General features: G+C 41.9%; 1 protein-coding gene across 4 annotated transcripts in view; it reads right to left on the bottom strand.

Moving 5' to 3' along the window:
• Window positions 1-1,160: 1,160 nt before the first annotated feature.
• Window positions 1,161-23,453, bottom strand: part of LOC124300965 (angiogenic factor with G patch and FHA domains 1) — a 53,731-nt gene continuing 31,438 nt past the window's right edge. For 2 of the 4 annotated variants that reach the window (XM_046755501.1, XM_046755521.1), the window contains one exon: window positions 20,082-22,012. In XM_046755501.1, coding sequence (XP_046611457.1) covers window positions 21,866-22,012 — 147 coding nt within the window. In that variant the 3' untranslated portion in view covers window positions 20,082-21,865. Of the gene's footprint in view, window positions 1,246-4,726; window positions 4,815-20,081; window positions 22,013-23,453 lie in introns of those variants that run through there. The other 2 variants (XM_046755511.1, XM_046755530.1) reach the window with 2 other exon arrangements.

Raw genomic sequence — 23,453 nt, 5'->3', positions numbered from 1 at the left:
TTGATTTGCGGGAGCAGGTCCTGCAGGCGTCATGGGCGCTGCGCTGCCAAGTCGAGGTCGTAAAGCTCCCCGAGCGTCCAGCTTTGATAGCGTCATAAATTCCGAGCCGAGGTACGTGGCACGTGTCCTGTACTCGGGGCGCGATGTCAGCGTGTTGCGTGTTACGTAGAGGTACGGGAGACGCGCCTCGGGAGAATAAGGAGAAGGAGGCACGGACGAGGAGAGAACCTGCAACGGGAGGACGATATTGTTGCCCAATTACAATCCGGAGGTTGGCTCGGGTAATGGCCCGATAATGACCGTCTTCTCGCCCTCTCTCCCCTCCCATCCCCCCTCCATAATCCGTCGTAATTTCGGCTCCGAGCTCCGCTTAACCGCAGCACCAGCACTGCGTCGCTGGTTCCTGCCAAGGGCCCAACACTGGCCCATTATGTACCTGCGTCTCGCATTGCGCTTCTCCTGTCTTCTTCTTCTTCTTCTTCTTCTTCTTCTTCTTCTTCTTTCCCCATCGTCGCAAACCCGCCGGGCACATCGGGACGACGTGAACGTGTTGCTGCTGAAAAGGACATACCTTCGGCAGCATTCTCGAGTCATTCGCGAGTCATGATTGTGCTCATGCCAACATCGGAATTTCAATAATGTCAATAAACAAGAGAGACACTTTAGGCACAGAGTATAGAATCTGCGTAATGTTCATACTCTCCAATTATTGTATCAATTACTTACTGTTCTGTTCATTAATGCCTTTCTCTTCCGGTTAACTTGTTTTTGGTCCGAAACAAAATGCCAGTTCGATTCGACACCAATTATGAGTCGGTGAATGGCGATGAAGTTGACGTGAAAAAATTGGAGTCTTGTGACACAATTCGTACGGAATCGAACTCGCATTTTGTTTCGGACCGAGAACAAGTTAACCGGAAAGAGAAGGCATTAACGAACATTATCGTACCAGCGTCTCGCAATGGTCTTTTCCTGTCTTTGGTAGATTCAAACCACGAAGCTAGGACTTTGGGTATAAACGCCGTCCAATATCGAAACAAGAAAGTAGATTCAAGCATATAAGAGTACAGGTTTAGTATGTTTAGCATTCTTCATACCATGCATGGATTAAACCAATTATGTAGTTACTTACTTTTGCGCCCGTTACATGCACCCGCATTTGGCAATGTGCTCCTCTTATTATTGCCGAATTCTAGTCATGAATGTGCTCCTTCGAAAATGAAACTTCCAATGAAGCCATCTTACCTTAAAACAAGATAGTCAATTCAAGTACAGAGTATATGATATTGGCAGTGTTTATACTCTGGTATACCGTTTACAATACTTATCATTTGCTTTTGCGACTCGCTTCGACCCCACTTATTACTACATTACCTACTAGCTACTTGGCCTCCCTTTAAAACTACGCGGATGGTCAACTTTTGTGCGGTCAGTACGATCGAGTTGACGTAGCAAGGGGATGTCGACGACTCGCCGTCGTCCCCGTCGTCGTCGTCCGTGGTGGCGGTGGAGGGCATTAGCAATGGGAGGCTGTGCCGTTGCAGAGGTTGCATGGTCGTTTTGTCACGTCTGCCGGCAGTCTAGACCGAGGCTGGGAGCCCGTCTGGGAGGAACATCACCTCCTCCGAGAGCAACCCACCTTTAAGGCGGTAAGCTACCATTCCGGTACGCGGGACAGGTTGATGTTCCCATTTCTCAAGATTCTAACGAGTTGTCTTGGTTTATCGTTTGTTTTTTCATTCCCATCGAACGTCAAATAAATCAAAATATCAAGCGAAAATTGTTGTTGGTATACTATTAGTTTCTTTCAGTTATAATTTGTAATAAGAATTTGCAAAAACTACAAAAACTAAATGATTCGACGACCGACACAAGCGGTCAGAACACTCCCGTCTTCCACCTCGCATTTACAACATTCACTCCTCTCTTTTTCTGATCGAATATGCCGGTTGTTCCGGCCAAGACACGAGCCCACAGACTGATCGAGAAATTCGTTACCATGTATTTTCAGAAAGTGATAACCTGTGCTTTTGTACAGTAGAAACTGCCGAGCCGCGAAACTATCGCCTCAAAACAAACATGGCGGCTTTCAGACATTGTGTTCTCGAAAACCGCCACTTTCCTAGAAAGAATGGATGACGTAGTAAAACCGGCCTCACGGTGCATAACCTTCAGATATTTATAACCAGGGTTGAGAAAGTATTTTTTTTTCTTACTTCTCGTTTCGTATCATACACAGATATACTTTTTGTTAAATATGTTCCTAACTTGAGACGCACCAACGGCGGGTATCAGGGAACGCCTTTAACTTGTCCGTGGGCCTGTGGGATCGAGATTTATTAATCATCAACGGGAGCGGGCGACTCCTGGTAAGATCAGAATCCCGTGGATATTTCGAGGCCGACGTTATACCTGTCTTGTAGCCGCTTCGCAGCCCGGTGTCCTGTCCAGTTCAGGACCGTTCCGAGAAGCGGCGTCGCAACTATCGCCGCGTTTTTCGCCCGGGGATGATGACGCCGTTCTTTTGCACAGCCGCAAGAGCTGCTGGCACCGGATTGCAACCGAATCGTGATTCCCCTCGCCTCGCGTTTCACTTTCCGTGCTCATCCCCGGACGCTGCAGACGCTCGGCAGCTGGTGCAGAATTCGCCAAAACGGCACCCTTCACCACACCGAGAGTATTATACCCACTCCGCACATGTCACCGTTTTACGACGGATAAATTGGAAAATTGCTCAAAGCCGGAATCGGATATGATAAGAACCGCGGACACCTGTTGCGCCTCTGTCCAACGGGGTTCGCGCTTCGCACAGTCTTTCGAGTCTCGGATTATCGCGTTGTGCCGCAAATTGCCGTCGCCACGCTGCTGCCGAACTCTCAGAGTTTAAAAAATTTTCACGACATCGTGACAAGGTTTGGCGAATGTGTGGTTTTCGGGGTGAGATTGACCTCCGGTAACCCGATCGGAACTTGGAGTTGAAACTGCCAATGCCAACTTGAGCGCAAACGGTTGTTCTTTCCAGTGGTACCAGACTCTCCTCTCCTTTCTTCAACTCAACAACGAGCACGTCTCCCCGGAGCAAACTGCTTTTCCGCAGTATCGCGCGGAGCTCATAGCTGAAAGGGAAACGCCAGACGGATGAAGGGGTTCGCGCAGAAATGGTACCTACAGTGGAATTATAACCCCACGTGAGCGGGGAACTCGAAGTTCTTGAATGGTAATGATTATAGCAAATAGCTGGTCGCCGAGCTGCAGTGCAGGATGACTGCAGTGGGGAGTTGATGCGGGGCTAATAGCCACTCGGTAGAGCCATTCAGCCGCAAAATCCCCGGCCCCCCCTTGCGAACAACCTTTGATCCCTGAACGCGGAGAGTCAACCCCTTTCGGATCTTTATTGTTCAACCCTGAACCAGCACGAGGATGTTCGCATTCGTGCAGCGGGGTGCATCGCGGGAAACGATCCTGTTTACACTGCACTGCCCGACTACTGCAACTTAACTGCATCACCCGCAGCTTTTCAGGAATCGAACGGCAACCCAACCGACTCATGGGAAACAGATTAGTCGATTACTGATTAGGCTCAATCGCCCACGCCGCTGCTCGGTGATGCAGTTTCTACGCTCATTCAACGCCCGTTTGTTATACAATATTATAAATCTGCAGACTGGATTCGGAAATTGATAAACATGCGCGATCCTTTACGGAAGCGAAGCAACTGCAAACTTCGAAAGAGTTCAAGTTTTTCTTCCCGTTCTTTAACCGTTTTCTTGCTTTGAGGTACCTGTAGCTCAATACGAAGAGACTAATTCCTGGTACTTCGACTCGAGATAAATTGTGAAAAAGACGCGGCCACATAGGGGCGGTATTTTTTTTTTTTCTTCTGCGCGGTGAATTCGCAAACGCATTTTTGTCGCACTTTCATATGGAGGTCGTATACCGTACTGCAAGTAAAAGGCATGAAGTGGCGCAGGGTCCGGTAGAATAGCTGTAGCGTATTTTCTCCTCGTGTATTACAACCCCATCGACTCGTCCCTAGGCCAGCGATAATCGCCCTGCACTGATTCTTGTCTGAGTGGCAAATTGACCACTAGCCCCATGACGGATGAATTGCGAACAGGGTGGCAAACCTCGGATCGTAATGACCAGAGAATCGAAAAGAGGTAAAAGCGAACAGAACCGAAGGGAGAGAAAGTGATACTTAACAGTCATGCCGAAGTTTCCCTTATGCAGAGACCGTTCGAGTGTCTGGTATGATTTTTCTTCGAAGTTGTATTTTCGATCTCGAGCATCTAGATATAAGGTACGTAGGTAGGGATATGAGAAGCTCTCCAGTCGGCTAGTTTATATGAATAGAATTTGTAGAGGCTGGATGTTCCGGTGTATATACAATTCCAGACCGAAAGGTTGCATAGCCTGTTAAGTACCGACGGTATTTATGTGTTTCCTGTTGATTTCAATATGTATACACTGACATTCACGGTGAGAAAATGTAACCCATGAAATTGTCAAGACTGAAAAGCGTGTCGCTGCGTGCCAGAGCGAGTGCCTAATATACCTAATGGGTGAGGACCGTAGGAAGAAGACACTTTGAGACGAACGTATTTATTAATGGTTTCCTCGAAGAGTGACGCTGGATCTTGTAATCCGATATCCTCAAACGAGGAGTCTTGAGAAGATAGGTGGTCACTTCCTGCGATCTTCCGAGAACTGCGGTGAATCGCCAAAAGCACCGTGGGCTTCATCGTCTGCAGGGGTGTGTCTATCCCACTCCCTTAGGAGGCTCGTCTCGTCCGACGGCAGCGACTCCAGACACACTAGAGATGCCGATTAAGAGGCAGATGAAAATATTTACCAGACACAGAAACGGATAAACGCCACGAGCCGTGTATTGTTTAAATTTTTACGCAGCGATCGGCGCACTCGCGATAGAGAAAATTACCATTTTCAATTATGAACGGCAATTAAACTCAACTAAATTCGGGAACGAATTTCATCGTTGCCGAATGTACGACCGTCTTTTCTCATTATTGGTTTGTAGATTTTTCAAGTTTTCCGTTGTTTTGCACGCATCTAAAATTCAAATAGCAAAAATAAATCCGCTGTTTTAAGTGCATGAAATTAGGACTGTGAAAAGGACTCTGAAAATTTGCAAATCTGAGATACCGATCAATGACAACTTCCCAGAGTCAGCATTTCAGATAAAAACATACTAATCAATTCATTCAACAATCCAAATGATTGTCAATTTCATCGACATCTTAGCTTAAAGCACTTACGAAAAAAAAAACCTCAACCCGGCCGTAAATTTACTGCATGCTAAATTATCATTTTATAAGTGGAAAGTTAACAGTATCTACAAGTTGAGGGATTGAATTTACACCCAGATTGGATTTATTCCGCGACTGAAACGTACAAACTAATCATTGATCATCGATAAAATATTAAGGACGTAACATGCGATTTCAGGAAGTTTAAGAATTGAAGACTTTTGTTAAGAGTTGAGTTGAGAGAAGTGAATGTTTTTTCAACTGTAACCGGAAAATCTAGGCTACGTAACTGTTCTTTTTGATTAAGGTCAATCGTACTATATTTTCTCGTAGAATTTGGTGTTGGTGCAATAATAAAACTGGTGCGAAGACATCACGTGACTGAAAAAATGTGGTAAACCAAGCAAATAGATTAAACGTTGTAATAACCAGAAAATCTAGTATTGATAATTATAATTACATTAAACGAATGATGACTAAACAATCAGAACTTTTTTAGATAAGATATCTAGGTACACCGCTTGCACATTTTTTTTCATATAATACTTCGAACGACATAATTCAAACCAGTATTATAAGATTTTCTACCAGAAAACTTTCTCGTAAGTATAAAAAATGAAACTATTCTCATCGGACCATTCTGTACAAATAAGTCGGTTTAAAAGATAAAAATTCCTGATTGAGAGAAGGACCAGAATATCGAATTTTCTTAGATGCGAAAATCTTATTCTCAGAACGTAAGAATGCGGAATGTTCAAATACAGAAAATTGTAAACTTAGTAAGTCTAAATTACAGAAAGACAAAGTACAGGAAGGTCATAACGTGAAACAGAAAAATCGAGAATCTCTATACGATTCTATATTACCGAGAGAAATTCCGACTATTCTATAGTTTGACATTCCATGTCCTGACCTTTCTAATCTCTGTAATCACCTATCTATACTTTGAATTAAAAATTTTTCAAACTCTACGCATCAAGTCTTGGATTTTTTCAAAATTCGCCACCTATTGCGACCCTTCGATTTTTCCGCGTGCCCCCTCCCCCCCCCCCCCCCTCAAACCCGTACGGTGTGTCCATTTTATCCCCCCCCCCCCCCCCACTCGGCGGGAGATTCGAAAGCGTCAGGTTACGGGGGTAGGTTTGCAATCGCCGTTGCCGTTGCCTGAGATACTTGAATAATTGCACGAAGCGTACCGAACGCGGCTCGAGCGTGTAGTGGAGGAGAACACGGGCCTGCGTCTGCTCTGTGCCTCTTCCTTCCCATGCGCCGGCAGGTAGGCGGGTTGGTTCGTATAAAGCAGGAATACGGACGCGGGGCGATAAGCGAGGCCGTGGGGGCCGCGGGGGCAGAGGGGGGCGGCCGCATACACGTGGCGGACCGTCTAGACCGGCGTCAGACGTTGTACCGGGTTCGCCTCGCCTCGCGAGCGTATCATTACGCGTACGTGCGACCGGACTGACATAACCCCTGCCTGACTAATTACGACGGACGAGCAGCGCAGGCGAGAACACCGCCGGCGCGGATATACGTGCATATGCCCGGGCCCACCGACCGTGCCGAAATGGCGACAGGGACCTTCCGGTAGCGATGGTCGCTGGGCTAAAAATAAGCGACGAGACGAGGAAGATGATCGGACGCGGAACGATGGGAGCGGTGGATGTTGATCGATTGATCGATTTTTTTGTATTTTATTTGTTTTTTTCAAAATTTGTCTGAACAGCGGAAAAGTTTTTGGAATAATTTGTGGTTTCGTTCGAAATGTTTTTTAAACTTCGGGAGAAAATATTCCCACTGAGAAGAATTCGGGAAAAGGGGGGAGGTTAAAAACATTGTTTGAATATCGATGGAATTACGAAGAACGAGGTACGAGTTACCATTTTGCGCTATCGTCGATCCTTTTTTGATTATTGCAACGCAAAATCAGTTTGCGAGGCTTACTCTACGTTTTTAGTCGAATAAGGATTTAACGTCAATTTATTCTTGCACAAGCGTTAAATTTACGCAGCAGCTGCAAGAAAATATAGCAACGGTGATCGTAATGAGAAAGAATAGTAACGGATAATAGACTTTCCGGTAACAGCTAGAAAACTAATAAACCGCAACTAAAAATTTCTCTCAGTGCGGTTATCTTTCACTTATTTTATCAAATAGGTGTTTTGTAAGTAAGACGATTGTAATAAGTGATACTCTAATCACGTGAATTGATATTGTATTACCTCGTTCGTGGAGGTAAAAACAAAAACCGACTTTTAGGAAAAATAATCGAGTTTTGAAAATAATTCATGCAATCAAAATTTGATTATTTTAGGTCATTCTGACGTTCCGGTGTATCCGACACTGCGTGCTTTGGGTGAATCGAGGAAAACGACTCGCTGGAGAGTCTGTGAAAAGGGCTGCAAAAGGGTGATAAAAAATCGTATCCGAAATACCGTACGAACGAATCTTGGGAATGAATGAAATGAAATCAAATAAGAATATTATTATGCCACAGCGAATAAAAACTATTAGTAACAAAAGAGGTTATATGGTTGCTATTGGATTATGTTAATGGATTACCGAATGATTTAAAAATACTGTATTCAAATACTAAATCATTGAAAAATGAAATAAATCAACGGGTAATAATTTAGTGGTAATGTGTAAGACATAATTAATTCAATGATGTGAAAATTCAATGGAATGTAAATATGGTTAATTTTGGACTTGTCTACTAGTCATAAGTATAATTTTCTTTTTTAATCAGCTAAATTATTGTTACTTTTTCTTTTATTTTTTGTTTTATTTAGTTACTCTAGAATTTTTTATTGTTAGTACACCAGTCTTATATGTACAGATTTTAGTAACATCCTGCAGGTTTTTACATTTGTACCTTCATGTAAATACATTTGTTATTTAATCCTGGTAAATAAATAATGACTATAATCTTGAGAACGAATCAAAAATATTGTAAGGGCAGAATGTGAAACTGCAAATGTTTCGAGAATACCGTGCGATGCTTCTCTTACTACCTACACTATAATATCTGTATCATCAGAATTAAATATTTTCAAACAGCGTCTCATTTTTCGATCAATCGACGCAAAGTTTTTCTTCAAATTCTTTGAATTCAAATACGTTTTTTATTCCGAATCTTAAACGCCGAGGACACACATCTGCGAAGGAAATTCTGGGCTTTGGCAGTATGCGACAATTGCATATTTCCGATCTAGTAGAGAAATCGAGTAAAGTCTAATACGAAATTATACAATATTTCTACTATAATTCATCCGACCAATTTTGTTAGAAATGGAACGACATCACGGAGCAGCTAGTTTGTAGAGCGCATAATTCGGTTGTTATTACGATGCGCGATGCCTTCGGTATTGCGTACAGAAATTGTCTACCGTGAGTATGTCGTGTTTTGTAATAAATTCGACGGTTTTATTGTTGTTGTTGTTGTTGTTTTTTTTTTTCCCTTGATTGAATCACTGAATATACCGATCATTCACGTCAAATACAGAGAAGACTATTTCGATTAATACTGTTCAAGTAATCGATATACCCTAGAATTAGTTACGCAAATATAAAGGAAGCTTTGTCGGCTTTCGGATGAATTTCCAGGAGTTGGACAATTCGAAACTTGTGTTTGTTCATCGACCGTCGACGAGTGCAGAAGCAATTTCCACAATTTAGAACAATTAACTCGTTATTATTGGGCATAACAATTGAATCGTAACAATAAGTTGATCGGTGGTTTTATTATACTCTCAGGAACAGAGAGTATTCGAACAAGACCTCTTCTGACGTAGTTTCATCTAAAGAAGTCCTGAATTCTATCGAAGATCTAAAGTTTTGGGGAACGTCTTAAGAACCTTTGCCAAAAGATTTGTGTTGCGTATTATCGGGGCTAATTCACAGTCGCACAGAAATTTTTACAACATTGACACCCACGCGTGTAACTTTTTTGTAAAATTGTTTTATTTATAATTTCTCAGGGTAAGCAGAAGCCGATGCAAATCTCGTTCTCGGAATCTTGGCTCATTCATAAAACTATTTATACGCATCTAAGGCGGACTCCGACTTCCCCGGCACGAATATCATTAAGTTCCGGAATACCTGAGACGTATTAACGTCACGGAGAAAGAGAAAAAAAGAACGAAGGAAAGAAGAAGATGCTTTCAACCAATTTTACAAATCCATTCAATACAAGCACCTCGTGAAAATCAACCTCGCGTATTCGATCACGAAATCGACGCGAGGCAGGTTAAACTTATTTGTTCGTACAAACAATGTTTTTTTATGTAAATGTATATATAAGTGTTTTTTAATGCCATTACCTTTTTTCAGCCTTCAAAGATATCACGCGACTGCACTTTTAGGCTGTTTAATTTCCAGATTTCCTGCCAATCTGTTCATGCAGCTTTGATATTTCGCAACAAAAATTTCAAACTGCATTCCCTTCGTTCGTCGTGTAAATTTTCCCGCTAATAATATCGGTCGGTTTTACATAACAATAATAATAATACACCGGAGAACGGTTAGGCAAGATAGTTATATACTCACGTGCCAGTTTGTAAAGCTCCATCGGCTATTCCGTGCGCCTACTTCGCAGACTGTTATAAATTGGTGTATACGTAAGGCGTATTGTAAGCCCTGATCGTTGTGCAATTCTACGATAATAAATCAATAAACCTGTGTGCGCACATTTGCAAGTTCCTCCAACCCTGGACCGAGACGAGACTACAAGGTATGGTAATGAAAGTGAACTTCTCACGCATAGACGTTATTTGCGTAACTGGCAATAACAAGTTACGCGATCGTTTATACGTCGACAATGTGTTTAGTCTGAATTTGCGTCGATCGTGGAGCGGAGGAATGCCAGCCAGGAATAATTTTCTCGGTAGCAGTGGATCAGGGGCGCATAACGACGCGGTGTAACTGGTACAAGAGAAGAGTTGATGGAAAAATAGCTCCAAGTATGTTTGTGTAAGCTTATACGCCGTACGCGGAGCTTACAGGTGTATAAGGTATAACGTGTGCGACACACTGCATCGGAAGAAGTCATCCGAGACATATTCTCGGGAAAGGTATTCTGACGCTTCCTTCCACGAACCGATTACACTATTGCACTTGTAGTTAACCCGGCGGTGAAGCCGAGCGACAATGGTCCCGCTGGTTCCGAGATGGTCTCCTGCATGTCGGTGGAAATAGGAGGAGGGACAATTTCAACCTCGGCATCGTTCTTCAATTTCATGTCCAACGATCCATCGTCCGGTTTTTGTTACATTGGTGTATCATTTTTTTTTTTTTCTCTTCGTATAGGCGTAGGTATGTACGTACATCGACGTGCCGACTTTATCTCCTCTTTTTACCAACCGAACCGGCTGCTTCGTCATTAGTCGATTATTCGATGATTCCGCACATTTCGTTTATGCACCTAAGGAAGACGGTACGCTGTACATATACCGGGACAATATCTTGAAACTTGAAAATGAACCGCGCATGCGCCGGGTAATTCAATCTCATTGGTCGACGAAATCTTCCCGCGGTGATATTTTTGTCTGCGATGCAGGCGGGGCCAACATACGAAAAATGCGTACGTTTGAATTTTCAAAGAGCGTAAACATTGAACTCCGAACGTTCTTTGAAGAATCAACTTTCAGACCCGACAACAAATGCAACCCAAACCTTTCCGAGTCACTGCCTCGATTGTTTGAGATTCTAACCTCGAAAACTCGCATCAACCACATCGCCGCCGGAAACAGTTTGACGGCTGAAAACTCGGGATGGCCAACCTGCGCGAATAGCCGATAAAACTCGCGCATGCGCGGTTGATTTTCAAGTTTCAAGAGATTGTCTCGGTATGTACCGTACCTTGTACCCAATTTCACCGGGTGTTATTAAGAAGCCGTCTGCATCACGCTGCGGATGCGCGTTATTATGCATGTATATGTATGTGTATGTGTATATATGTATATATATATATGTTCATATCCCGCAGACACATAATGCACGAAGCGCTGCACACTCACTCATCCGGAGAGAGGAGGTTCAAACACCTCTGATTAGGCATGCATGTATGCGATAGGTGCGAGCGATTGTTGCGGGCATTCCCATGCAGGCAGACAGAGTAGACTGGTTTCGAGACTCACAAGGCCATCCGGAATCCTCATCGCCATATTTCGACGAGGCGAGTTGAACGTTGCACCCGTTACGTCTGCTCCTCATCTTTCTTTATTGTTCCTCGAGTTATTTACTCTTCTTTTCCACTCCCGATTGAGGAACATGAGGCATCCTCGCGTGTTCGAGACCAATTTTTGAGACAACCATTTCGAGGTCCCGCACGATCATGGTAATTGACAGCATGCGCTGTATCTATACATATATATAAACAACGAAAAGCTGCTGGTCGAAAGATCGGCGCCAGTTTCGTTCGAAAATAAGCCCGAGACTATGATCTACGCGAGCTTGGCTGTAAGATGGAAACATTGGTTTGATTTTCGGTACACCAGAACCAGAGCAAGTAAAATAAATTTATAGGTCAAAGGAATTTGTAACATTTGTCGGGTTTCTTTTACCTCCCAGCGATTATAACTGTTCGTACGCATATCGTATAAAATGACGTCGTACCCGGAAGGTTTTACGAAAATAGACTCCACGGATGCAGTGAGGAGTGTAGTTGTTATCTCTGGCATAAATCTGACCACTATATGAATAAACGTGCGGTACTCTTGGGAAAAACAAGTTGTTCCCGTGACGCACCGACTGTTTAACAAAAAATTAAAAAGGGTTGCTTTTCGGCACGGTATTGACGCGGAGAAAACGAAAGCTTGAGCTTGAACTTGGACGGTTTGAACCTTTCGGTACAGCCGCAAACCTTTGGCGCTTTTCACTGACCGCGGAAGCAGTTACAAATGCTAAACGAAAAATGCACCCAGTTCCTTAACTCTCCATTACACTAATCGACAAAATTTTTTAACAAGGAAGGAGGTTACTAATTTTGAAATACCTATCCACCCTCATTGTAAAACCATATTTATTGTAACTAACTGGTATTCATTGTAAATAACAAAACACCCTGAATCAAACAAGGTAAGTCGAAACGATAGACATCCAATTTTAACGGCAGTAGCTATAACGCAAAAACTAGATCTGATCGAGTCAAGATAAATACGGTTTTGTAATGAGGGTAAATTATAGGTATTCAAAAACGAACAAGCAACATCTTTGTAACCAAATTTTATTCACTAGTGTACCGTGACACTGTATATAACCTAATTTTTGTTCACAAAAACTGTATTTTTAGAAAAAGTAAAAAAACTAATCATATTCCAATAAAATTGTTCGGATCCAAAATATTCCAATATCAATTCTATTATACTAAACCTTATTCTTGACATAATCAGTTGAACGTTTTTACGTTACTCGGGAAAGAGTGAATTTTCGTTGACCAGTGTTATAAAACCGCATAATCGCAATTGACGATAGAGAAATGCCAGGGTGGCTGATGCTTGCGGTGCTGACATGAATTGTAGTGGTAAGCAAAGCAGAAGTCAAAGCAGAGTGAGCAAAAGAAAAGCCACCAGCCAAAGCAAAAGGGAAAGCAAAGGCTGCGGAGCCGAGGGATACAGCAAACACACGGCAGTTTTAGACCACAAACGTTCCCTCTGGTTGTAAATCGACTCCGGAGGCTTGTCGTTAATTAATCCCAACAGCAGCGAGCTCGTTAATTTGTCAATTATACGAAAAGCAGATTTTTTTCCGCCCCTGAGGGAGAGAACCCAGAGTTAAAAGAACGAGATCAAATTTAACAGTGCAAGCGATGCAAGTGAAAACTTTGCTCGAAATTGATACGGTAACACGGATGGTCGACATCTGATCATTTGAGTTTAAGTTTCTTGCTAACATCGGAATTCTCGTCCATTTGCAAATTGAATTATCCTCGCGATCACGTTCCGAGTATCCCCCGTGTTTTTATCTCCTGGGAGTCATGCATTACTTGTACGGCTCTAGAGTTTTTACAGCATTGCTGTTTGACGGAAATACTTTTATATCTACTCTAAACACTGGCGCCTGAAATGGAGAAGAAACTATATAACGTATGTCTCGCCAGACAGCGAGCAATCGCACATGAAACCTCGTCGTCCTTAGCCTTCGATAACGGAAGAATGGCAACGCCACAGGTGGAAGTAGAAAAGCTGCTGGAACGAGGACTTTACATCACGCGCCAAGTGAAACCGTTTCGTGACTTCGTCACAGCTCCGTTTCACTGTTTACAGTGCAAACTTTGCTCTCCGTCCTACCATTATACCTAGAGATGTATGATGGCTGGTCATAAAATTGTACGAATGGGGGTGTAACAAACTTGCCCCGGAAAAATTCAATAAATACGAGAATAAATTTAGTCAAGTATGATCAGGGTTACCGGAACGCCTTGTTGGCGCCCTGATCAACATCCAGGGATCGAATAATCGGGTCCCAGAAGCTGCGCCCTTTCGAAAAACGCTTCGACGAGTTGGCTTCCCAAATTCCCAGCTGAAATCTAACCGTTTAAACGCCCTGTGTCCGCGGCATTCCATTCCCGGCACGTTGTTCTCCCTGTCCAAGTCGGTGATAGGGCAGTTCCAGGTCTCGCGATGGAAAAGAACCGCGCGTAAGGTACGCATTACCGACAATTGGACCCTTAGGCCATAGAAGAGTGCCGGATGTGCGTACGAGGGAGGCAGCTAGCTCGACATAAACAATCCTCAAATGCCCTGCGACCGAGTAGAGATTCAACGTTGGACAGTGAATGCCTGGATGGATAGACGAAAACACACCAATGATCATCGTGACTGTGATAATCGTGGTGCTTTGATATTACGGACGTATCTCCACGCACGAAATACTCGTATAATATGGGTCAAGTGGTCCTTCCTGTTTTCTACCGCACTAAATATACGTATCACGCGTACAGCGTCACACCGCTGGATTCTATTCACTCTAGGCCCTTAGAAACGGTACCATTCACTCGAGACATCAACGTCGGTTGGCCAACTCCGAGATCTTCGGCGAAACTAGTCGCAGGGAATCCGAAGCGTTGCATCGACTTGGCTCTCAAGCTTTTCGGACAACACGTCGAATGTCATTTTTTGTTTTACAGGGTCTCTCGCGCAAAGGCGCATTTATTTCACAGGCAATTTTTCGTCGTCGTAAGGATTTGAGTCTGGAATAAAGTAGATCGTTTGACGAGTCGCAAATATTTGTCATGCGCACGTTTTAGAGCTTGATCACAGATCGGACCTTCCGTAGTTTAACGTTGCAGCTGATGAACAATTCACGGTTGTTCGACATACTGTCGTAATTAACTGCTACCTAAGTTCCATCAATTATCCTGATTCCGAATGAACCCGCATCGCTGTAAGAGAAAAAAAATTAACTTTCTGCAAATTATACTTTGGCGTTAAGCTAATACTACTTCGACGTCTCTTACGAGATTCGGATCTCTTACGAAAGCCTTTCTAATCGGCTCGTCTCGCAAGCAAGACAGGAAGAAAAACATCGTCTCCAAGCCAAGACGGCGAAAATATGGAGAACGCAAAAGCATTCGTCGTGCGAACGACAAGGCTCAACAATTCGAAAGGACGCCTTTTTACGACAAATATAAATATATGACTTCGAAACGTCTTCGGATTTTATAACATCCGACGTCTTTTAGCCCTCGCTGTACTTTCTCGCCTGCAACGCGTTGTCCGGACCGATTTCAGGGAGAAACTGGATGAAAGCACGGATCGTAGACTAGGTCGTCTGATTGCCGGATAGAATCCGCTCGTTACGGTGCATCAGCGAAACTCTGTTTCAGTTTCAGGGGTTAACGATGCATCAGTCGGTGGTCACGCAGATCACAGTTTCACGTTTCGCGTGCGGCTCCGCTTCGCTTTGCCGTATCTGGAAAGGCGATAGTCTTGCTGCCGCAGGGTTGGATTACGCAGTCTGCAGTCAAGCATCGCGGCTTTTACCGCAGTCTGAACCCAGGCAGCTGTGGGCAGACCGGCTTTTGCTGCACTGGGCGCATCTTCCGCACGTTCCATCCGGGCCCGCATACCCGGCGGATTACAGGCACGCAGTTTCCGCTGCAAGCTCATTTCCGTGATAGTTTCACCGCCGCCGTTCAGCTACGGGCAAACACAATGCGATTGAAAGGCGAAGAGCGTCGTAAATAGACCCGCTAATTATTTCTAGCGTTCAATTTCCTGCCGTTTGTGATGCCAATGCGAGCCGCGGAGCTCCACTGAACCTGCATCGCTGCATGCAGGCTCCGTAATCGTCCGAGTTTCCGTTCGACGGTCTGAAAATCGTTAATCACCTCCGACAATTTCATCATCGTTTCATTTGCATAACTTTAGACTTTAGACTCTTTCTTCTTCAAAGTATGTATTTTAAAATCTAGGGCAAAAGTCTCTCTGAATTATACCGAGAAGTAACCTAATCTTCTATATTTCTCTCTCTTTTTTTTTTCATCCTCATTTAGAACGTACAAGGTTGATTTCTACCGTTCGGTATCCTTGAATCGTTGAATATATTTTTATTTTTTCGCAGAAGGAATAACGAGCCCCGATTTGGATTTGAATGGGAACAACGTGAGAGCACACCTTTTAAATATCCTCTCAGATAAAGGATAAACTTCGCGGACATTTAGCGCGGGGAAAAAAGCGTGATGAAAAATAAAAACAGCATCGTGTCTCTGTTAAAAAACGAACGGCAAAAGCGAGTGGAAAAAATGTAAAATAGGTAGAAAATAACCAAACTCGCTATCGCTATAAAGTTTGCCGATGAAATATCGCCGGCTCTGCCGTGATGCAGGGGCGTGTTTGATTTGTCCGTATATCAGAGGCACCAAGGGACTTATACCCGCGGTATCAGAAATCAACGCACGCATTTATTTGGCACTGGGCCTTACAGGTTGCGAATTGCTGCAACAGGGTACCGAAATCAACAGGCTTAGCCTGGTCCTTAACCGCGACTAGCGCTAAAAAATCGCGCTCATTTGTCCTGTGTCAGTGATTTTGTTTTTTTCGTCTCCCTTTTTCGCCCCACGATGCACTCAGAATTTGCCGCTTCCAACGATCGGCCCAACTTTTTATACCGTCACGGTCAGGTAACTTGACGGAAAAAAGAACGCGGAGGATGTAATTATGTAATATAATTCCGAAAAAAGTTTTCTGAAATATAGCGGGCAAATTATACAATCGAGTTAAAAATTCGCAAAGCGTTGAACAAGCGAGAGGAAAAAATAGGCGGTGAATTTTGGTTTCGATTTGAATGAAATTCAGTTTTTTCTTGATCTCTTAAATTTTTTCGAGTTTAATGACGAACGAATAAAATATAAGAGGAATAAATTTCTGCGCTGCTTGCTCTTCGTGTTGCGATTATAACGATTCCAATGTGTTACCGACAGACATGTGAGACGCGATTATCCTCCGGAGGCGACCGAAAGCTTACGCAGTCCGCGCGTTAGCCGCAACTTCGGCCTCAGTGTTATGCGATAAACGTAAGAGGCGAGGAAAAAAGGGGAAAGAAAAGAGAGGAGAAGAAAAAAATTTATATCTTGGGTCTCGCTCGAAAGGTTTTCGCAAGCGTCGTAGGGATCGTCTGTGCAGTGTCCTTCGGGACGTATTACAGTAACCCAAAGAATCATCCCAGAGGGTGGTTGAAAACAAAAGACCAGCAAAGGAGCTTACCGATTTAGAATAAAAGAGGAAAGTTAAACATTTTAAATGGTTGAAAATGCAGGTAATTTATCTTAATAAACCGATTATTTCTCACGGGGAAAATTCAAACTGAAACCTTACTACGGTTTTTCAAAATGATCTTTAAACCTAGGTGAAAATTCTTCTCTCCGTAAAGTGAAAGAAAATGAATAGAGGAAAAAAAAAAAAAATCAATTAATACACGCTCTACGTCGTGGCTGATTCTGCTTATCTACTGTCTTTTTATTTCGTTTTTTCCACGATCGATAATTTTTCTTCACTTCCAAACAACGCATGTACGACGTAACAGTTTTTTTTTTTTTACACAATTGTAAAAAATTTACTTGGGAACGCGAGACTTTTCAAAGGGTTACAATCTCGGTTATGATACGGTGTTTGTCGCAGGAGGAGAAAAAAAAAAAAAAAAAAACAATTTGAAAAATAGTTACAAGTGCTGTACGAGTTCCGAATAGTGGTTTTTTTTTTTTTTTTTTCTTTCCCTTCCTTTTTCCATCCCCGCAGAATGCCGGGATATCTTCACGCACGTGTTACAATTCGCCGGGGAATTTAAGGGACGAAATTCTTTCCTCGGAGCATTTACCGATTCCGCTATCTCTCCGCCGGTTCGAAAAACGAATGAACATTATACCTACACCAAGGCCTGCAGGTTCCCTGAGCTGTTAAGATAGGTCTGGTTTTTTTTTTTACTTTTTTCTTTTTTCTTTTCCGTTTTTTCTTTCTTTCCGCCCGGCCCGCCGTGCACATATATGGAAGGGTCAAGAGGGTCGAGCGGCCCTAAGGGGCCGAGATATGTCGCTTGACTAATTTTCACTGGCATCCCCGCGATAAAAAAAACTCGCCTATATAACAGCGCACGGGCGCGCACTCGGCGAAAGATATTATATCCCTCGATAGCGGAGGGACCCTTCGTGAGACGCGGACGGGACGGCTAATAGCCTCGTTTCGCTTGCCAAAACTATTTCTTCGGATTTTATGAGGCTTATAAAAATGATATCACCCGACTGACTCAGCCTAAACACTCCCTTCCTCTCTCCCTCGGTGCCCTTCGGCTTCCCTCCGGGGATCCAGACACTCGTGCTCCCTTATACTCCAGAAATCCCGACAGATGCTCGCAATACTCGAGATTCTGATATACTTACATACGTCTACACGTGCCTGATGCTGGAGTGGTGGTCGTTAATCGCAGAAATGGAAGGCGAACTCGGATAGTGTTTTTTTCTTTTTTTTTTTCTTTTTTACATAGTCGACCGATCGACGAGCCGAACTCGTTCCATTTTAAACGTTGTAAATTTTTTCGGTCTGAGAATAAAAGGTTTTACGCCGATTTTACATGCACTTGTGGAATCGTTCCGAGTCGGAATTTTGAGAAGAAAGAAACATAAAAACCGTTCAAACTGTAATATAATTACGCAAAGTTTCCTGGTAATTAATCGTACTTGGCGCGAATTACTTAGCTGGAGATTGTTCAAACGGTTTTTTCACTAATTTTGACTCTTCATTCGGACGTTGAGTCCATTCATCTTTAACGCGACTTTAACCATCTTCGAGTTGATTTTTTATGCAACTTCATCAACTCATTTGAAATTGCTTTAACGTTTACTTACAACTAACCAATATTCGGAACTCGGATAAAATATTATTGCAGAAGAGTTAGAATCCTGATAAAGATGCGCTGTAAAGTTTTTCACTAGGATAGGACCTCAACTTTTCAACGTATTATAATATATTGTCATACGTAGAGAGAAAAAGTTGTTCGATCAATCTTTGGAAAATTTCATGGAGAACTTTCATTTGTTAAAAAAAAAAAAAAAAATAATAATCACTGTTTTTCATAAAAAATCTGCACGGAGTAAAACATTTTCGAATAATGCCAAGTCATTTTTCGTCCGTTACAAAGGATAATTGCAAAAGTTATGCGTAATTGAATTTCACTATTTTCGAGAAAGTGCATAGCCATAAAATTATACCCCATTGATTATGGGGCGAGACCAAACTACAACTTTTTTCAATCTGTTGAATCGTTTAAAATATTTTTGTTTCGATAGTTCAGACAACAGCAATTACACGTCTAAATTACTTTTCCCAAAGTTTAAAATTGAGAAACAAAAAAAAAAAAAAAAAACACCAACGAAACTTGCCTATTAAAAAACAATTTAACGATACGCAGGTTTTTTTGTTCAACCCGCTAGATTTGTTTTTTATTTTCTTATTCTAACGATGTTCCTAAAATCCTACGATTTAGATTCCAACGCGTTTCGAAACGTGCGACTCAAGCCTATAGCAATAAGTTCAGCGTTCCACCTCAAAAATTTTCAAAACGAACTAGTCATTTCAGTGACACATTTATCCACTCAATATTTTGGCCAGAATATTGTTTTTAGGGTCGCTGATCACGAATCTGATGTCAGAATTTGAGAATGTATAAGTCCAAGATAGCGGATCCAATATGAAGATGTAACCAAATTGTGACTTGGAAGACTTCGAAAATCTTCGAGTAACGAAATTCAGGCGAAAATATCGAGTGGAAAAATGTGTGACTGAAAAAGTTGAAAGAAAAAAGGAACTATATTTTTCGATTGTGGTAAAAAATGAAAATAGTTAAGGACCGAGCGGTAACCGGAACTAAAAATTACTCTCAGTGTATGTATATCCAGGCAGCTTGAAAGACCGTGATGATATATGAACCGAGACGCGGAGTTGATACCGTGTGTGTTATTATTGTATTTGTAACTGCTACACGTGCGATAAATTATAGTAATTTTCAGTAGAATTAATAACCTTCATAAATCAAAGCTTGATGCACCGAGGGAAGGAAGGAGGTACGCCCAACTAGCCATCCTCTTTCCCCGCGGCGTCCCGACGTCCATTTCACATTATTTCACTAACTTCGCTATCTAAATCCTCTGCAAGAAGTGATTGCAACTTTAATCCTTTCTCTGCAGCTTAATAATTCATTTTACCGTATCTACCTCCCTCTTTTTTCAGCATTATTTCTTCGGGACACCAACGATCGTATCCTTTTGCGAGCTCAAATTCGAGTACGCAAATCGATACGGTGATTTAAAATAGAAAATTTTGCAAATTTTGTTTCATCTATTTATTTTTACACAAACATATACACGGCCTGTTTGAGTCAATGTGGTACGTCGGTTCCACGTTAAAAAGAAAAATACTTAATAAACGGACGTCGTTGAGGGTGAAGAAACAAAAGTGACTTTCGATATTTCATTTTTTTTTTTTCAATAAATAAGGAAACTCGAAAAATATCGTCATCAATTTCATAAACCTGATAATTTACGTACAAAAAAAAAAAAATCTAACGTCTTGATTACCATTAATATATATATATATATATATATATATATATATATATGAATATACCGTTCCAATGCTGCAGATTTAAATACACTTGAAGTTATTTCGATATTTCGTCAGTTCACCGTATCGACGACTATGACTCTTAAAGATTGTCAAAAATATACGAACTTATGGTAAGGCTATTTTTTTACAAACCATTACAAAAACTTAATACATATCTACGGGATAAATAATAACGACGGTTTTGTACATATACGTATTATTATGCGTAAATTAACTGTTCCGGTAAATGCGATTCTCACACGATGAATATCTACGTAGAATATAGACATATCGTACATATTATAATAAATACATACGTGCGCTGTACATTTATATTATTTGTATTAGACTCGTACGATTTATGCACGTTGTAGCCGGGCTGCGAGGAATCGCACGAGACCGATTTTTCCCATCCCTCGCCTCGTGTTTCTTAGCTCGTGATCGAGTTCACGGTTGACTGCGAATGAATTATTTTCGTTTCCGGTACACATATAGAATCAATGCACCATACAGATGTACGCCTATAACGTATACCCCCTTTCATGTTGTTTTATATTCTACGCTCGCCTTGGCCGGGGAATATCTTTTATAAACAACTTAATAAAAACAATGAAAAAGGACGGAGAGGCGAGAACCTTTTTATCTCTCTAAGGGACAGCCTGCCGGCGTATCGCAACCGTGACGAAGCCAAAGTTTCCTCAAAGGATCATTATTCATATATCACGGTACGTATCGGAACGAAATCTTGACGCGTGTGCATGTATATAAGGTATATTATAATCCATTGTTCGAAAGTATTTCCCCTGAAATCCGTATTTCCTCTGCAGGGACTAACCTTTCGAATTATTCGAATGTATTAATCGCTTGTGACTTTGTAACAAGAAATAGCAGATGTAATAATATTATATACAATTATGCGGCAGAGTTTGGTTGAATTTGTCTTTTCAAAATTGATTTTTTACACTCGAGTATTTTTAGTATATGTATATATATATAACAAGATTATACATATGATCGGTAATTTCTTACCGTGCGAGTTTATGTGGTGTTTACGTAATGTGCTCGGAAGTTTTTACACATCATTACGAATCGATGATGCGAACGTATGATGCGAAGGAAATGATTGTACGTATTTTAAAGGATGAAAATGACAAACAAATGCGATAACGATATAACGTTGTAATAATACGAACAACACGGTGTAAGATTCCGAAAAAAATTATAAACCTTGATTACCTTTTTTTTTTTTTGATTTCTCCTCTCCGTATTTCATCTACAAAAAAAAGGTAGGGGCGTAAAAAATAAATCAGCGTGGGATGAAAACGTAAATATTAAAAACAACGATTCCAAGGGCTTTCTAATCGGCAATATAATCGATCGGAATTGAACAAAAAAAAAAACAATACCGAATAAAAAAGAAATAGATTATGGCCGTATATGTTGCGTTAAGCAATGATTAATGTGTATAAATAATTTGTGATTTATACGTAAGGTATCGTTCGTTTTTTAGTCGGGAATTTCTTGATATCGTTGCTGAGTCTTCTTCCACATGGCCTGTTTCTTCTCCGTATTTGGATCAGAATCCAAATTAGGAACCATACCGGCGTCCGAAGCGCCCAGCCCCGCTTTATTGTGATTTGACACTATTGGCACCTGGAATAAAAAATTTTAACAATAAACAAAACAACGATTGCGTAAAATCCTCGACGATTTGGGAGTAAATAATTGCGAAATTTAAGCAATTGGTTTTCTACACGATGCATAGAATTTTCTCACATCTAGTATATAATTATAGTAATTCGATTTCGTCGACCATTCGTATTTGACTTCGGAATATCTGAAAAAATTTGTTTTCCATAAAATGCAATCGACATGATCGATCAAACCTTTCCACCGTTTATTTGATCTTTCAGATCATTAACCTTCGATTTCGTAGTAAAATTGTTTCACCAGATGTGAAACAATCTTATTTTCTATAAAATTTGATCGACGTGAACGAACTTTATCGGCATTCGTTCGATCATACCGATCATTGACTCTCGATCCTGGGATAGATTATTATTGCAAAGCTGGAAAAACTCGTGTTCTCTGTGTTGATCCTTCGTCTCGCGATTCCGGGCTAAAAATCAACCCCGATTCGCATTTCACAACCAGAGGCGAAACTGAATAATAATCGAGACTCACGGGGTGGCAGGGTTTAAAATTGAGCATGATATAACAGCGATGGTCACTAAGCTAAAAATAATCGACGCATCGAATAATCGGGTTCAAAAAAAAAAAAAAAAAATAATCGAACACGAATCGATTATTTCGTAATAATTTCGCAAATTTCAGTATATAGTCTTAATAGCGGAAAATTTTTCTGACAATTTATAGTTTCATTGAAAATATTCATTCGCCTTTCACTTATTGTATCAAATAGGTACTCAGTGAGTGAAGTAATGATAATAATCGATACTCTGATCAAACAAATTGATATCGTATCGCCTCGTCAATGGGATTAAAAAGAAAAACCGATTTTCAAGAAAACTAATCGAGTTTGAAAAATCCTCGATTATACTCGATTAATCGGTTAAAAAAATCGGCGTTATTTTTTTTCATTCCCACGATATAACCGACGGAAAACGTTGCAAAGAGTCCGGCTGCAGGTCGAAGAAGATGGAATTTGCATTCCGCCACCTCACGCCGGTGTTCGTGACCCTCTCTTTTCCCGTCATCCTCTTCCCCCTTCGTCTCGTCGCGACGACTACCGTCTTATTGTTTTGCGGGAGTGAATAAATTCGCTCCGGAGTTTTCTGCTCGGTTGGTGGAGGTTGACTCACACCGCAGGCGATGGACCACTCCGAGGAATCACGAGAAAGCCAAACGAGCCCCAATACTCGAGGATGGCGGACCGTTTCGTCGGACTCGTCTCGTCTCGTCTCGTCTCGTTTCGTTTCGTCTCGTCCGCCGAAGCTGATATCTATGCAAATTTCCCCCCTCGGCTTCAGGCGCCTTCTGATAAGTAGCCGGATCGCCCTGATGCAGGCCTCGAGACTCGAATCCCGGGGGAAGAATAACGAGGATCAGGGGATCAGGGGGAGCAAGGATTTCG

Source organism: Neodiprion virginianus, chromosome 1 (assembly GCF_021901495.1).
Source record: "Neodiprion virginianus isolate iyNeoVirg1 chromosome 1, iyNeoVirg1.1, whole genome shotgun sequence".
Taxonomy (NCBI): domain Eukaryota; kingdom Metazoa; phylum Arthropoda; class Insecta; order Hymenoptera; family Diprionidae; genus Neodiprion; species Neodiprion virginianus.
This window is presented reverse-complemented; position numbering and strand designations above follow the sequence as displayed.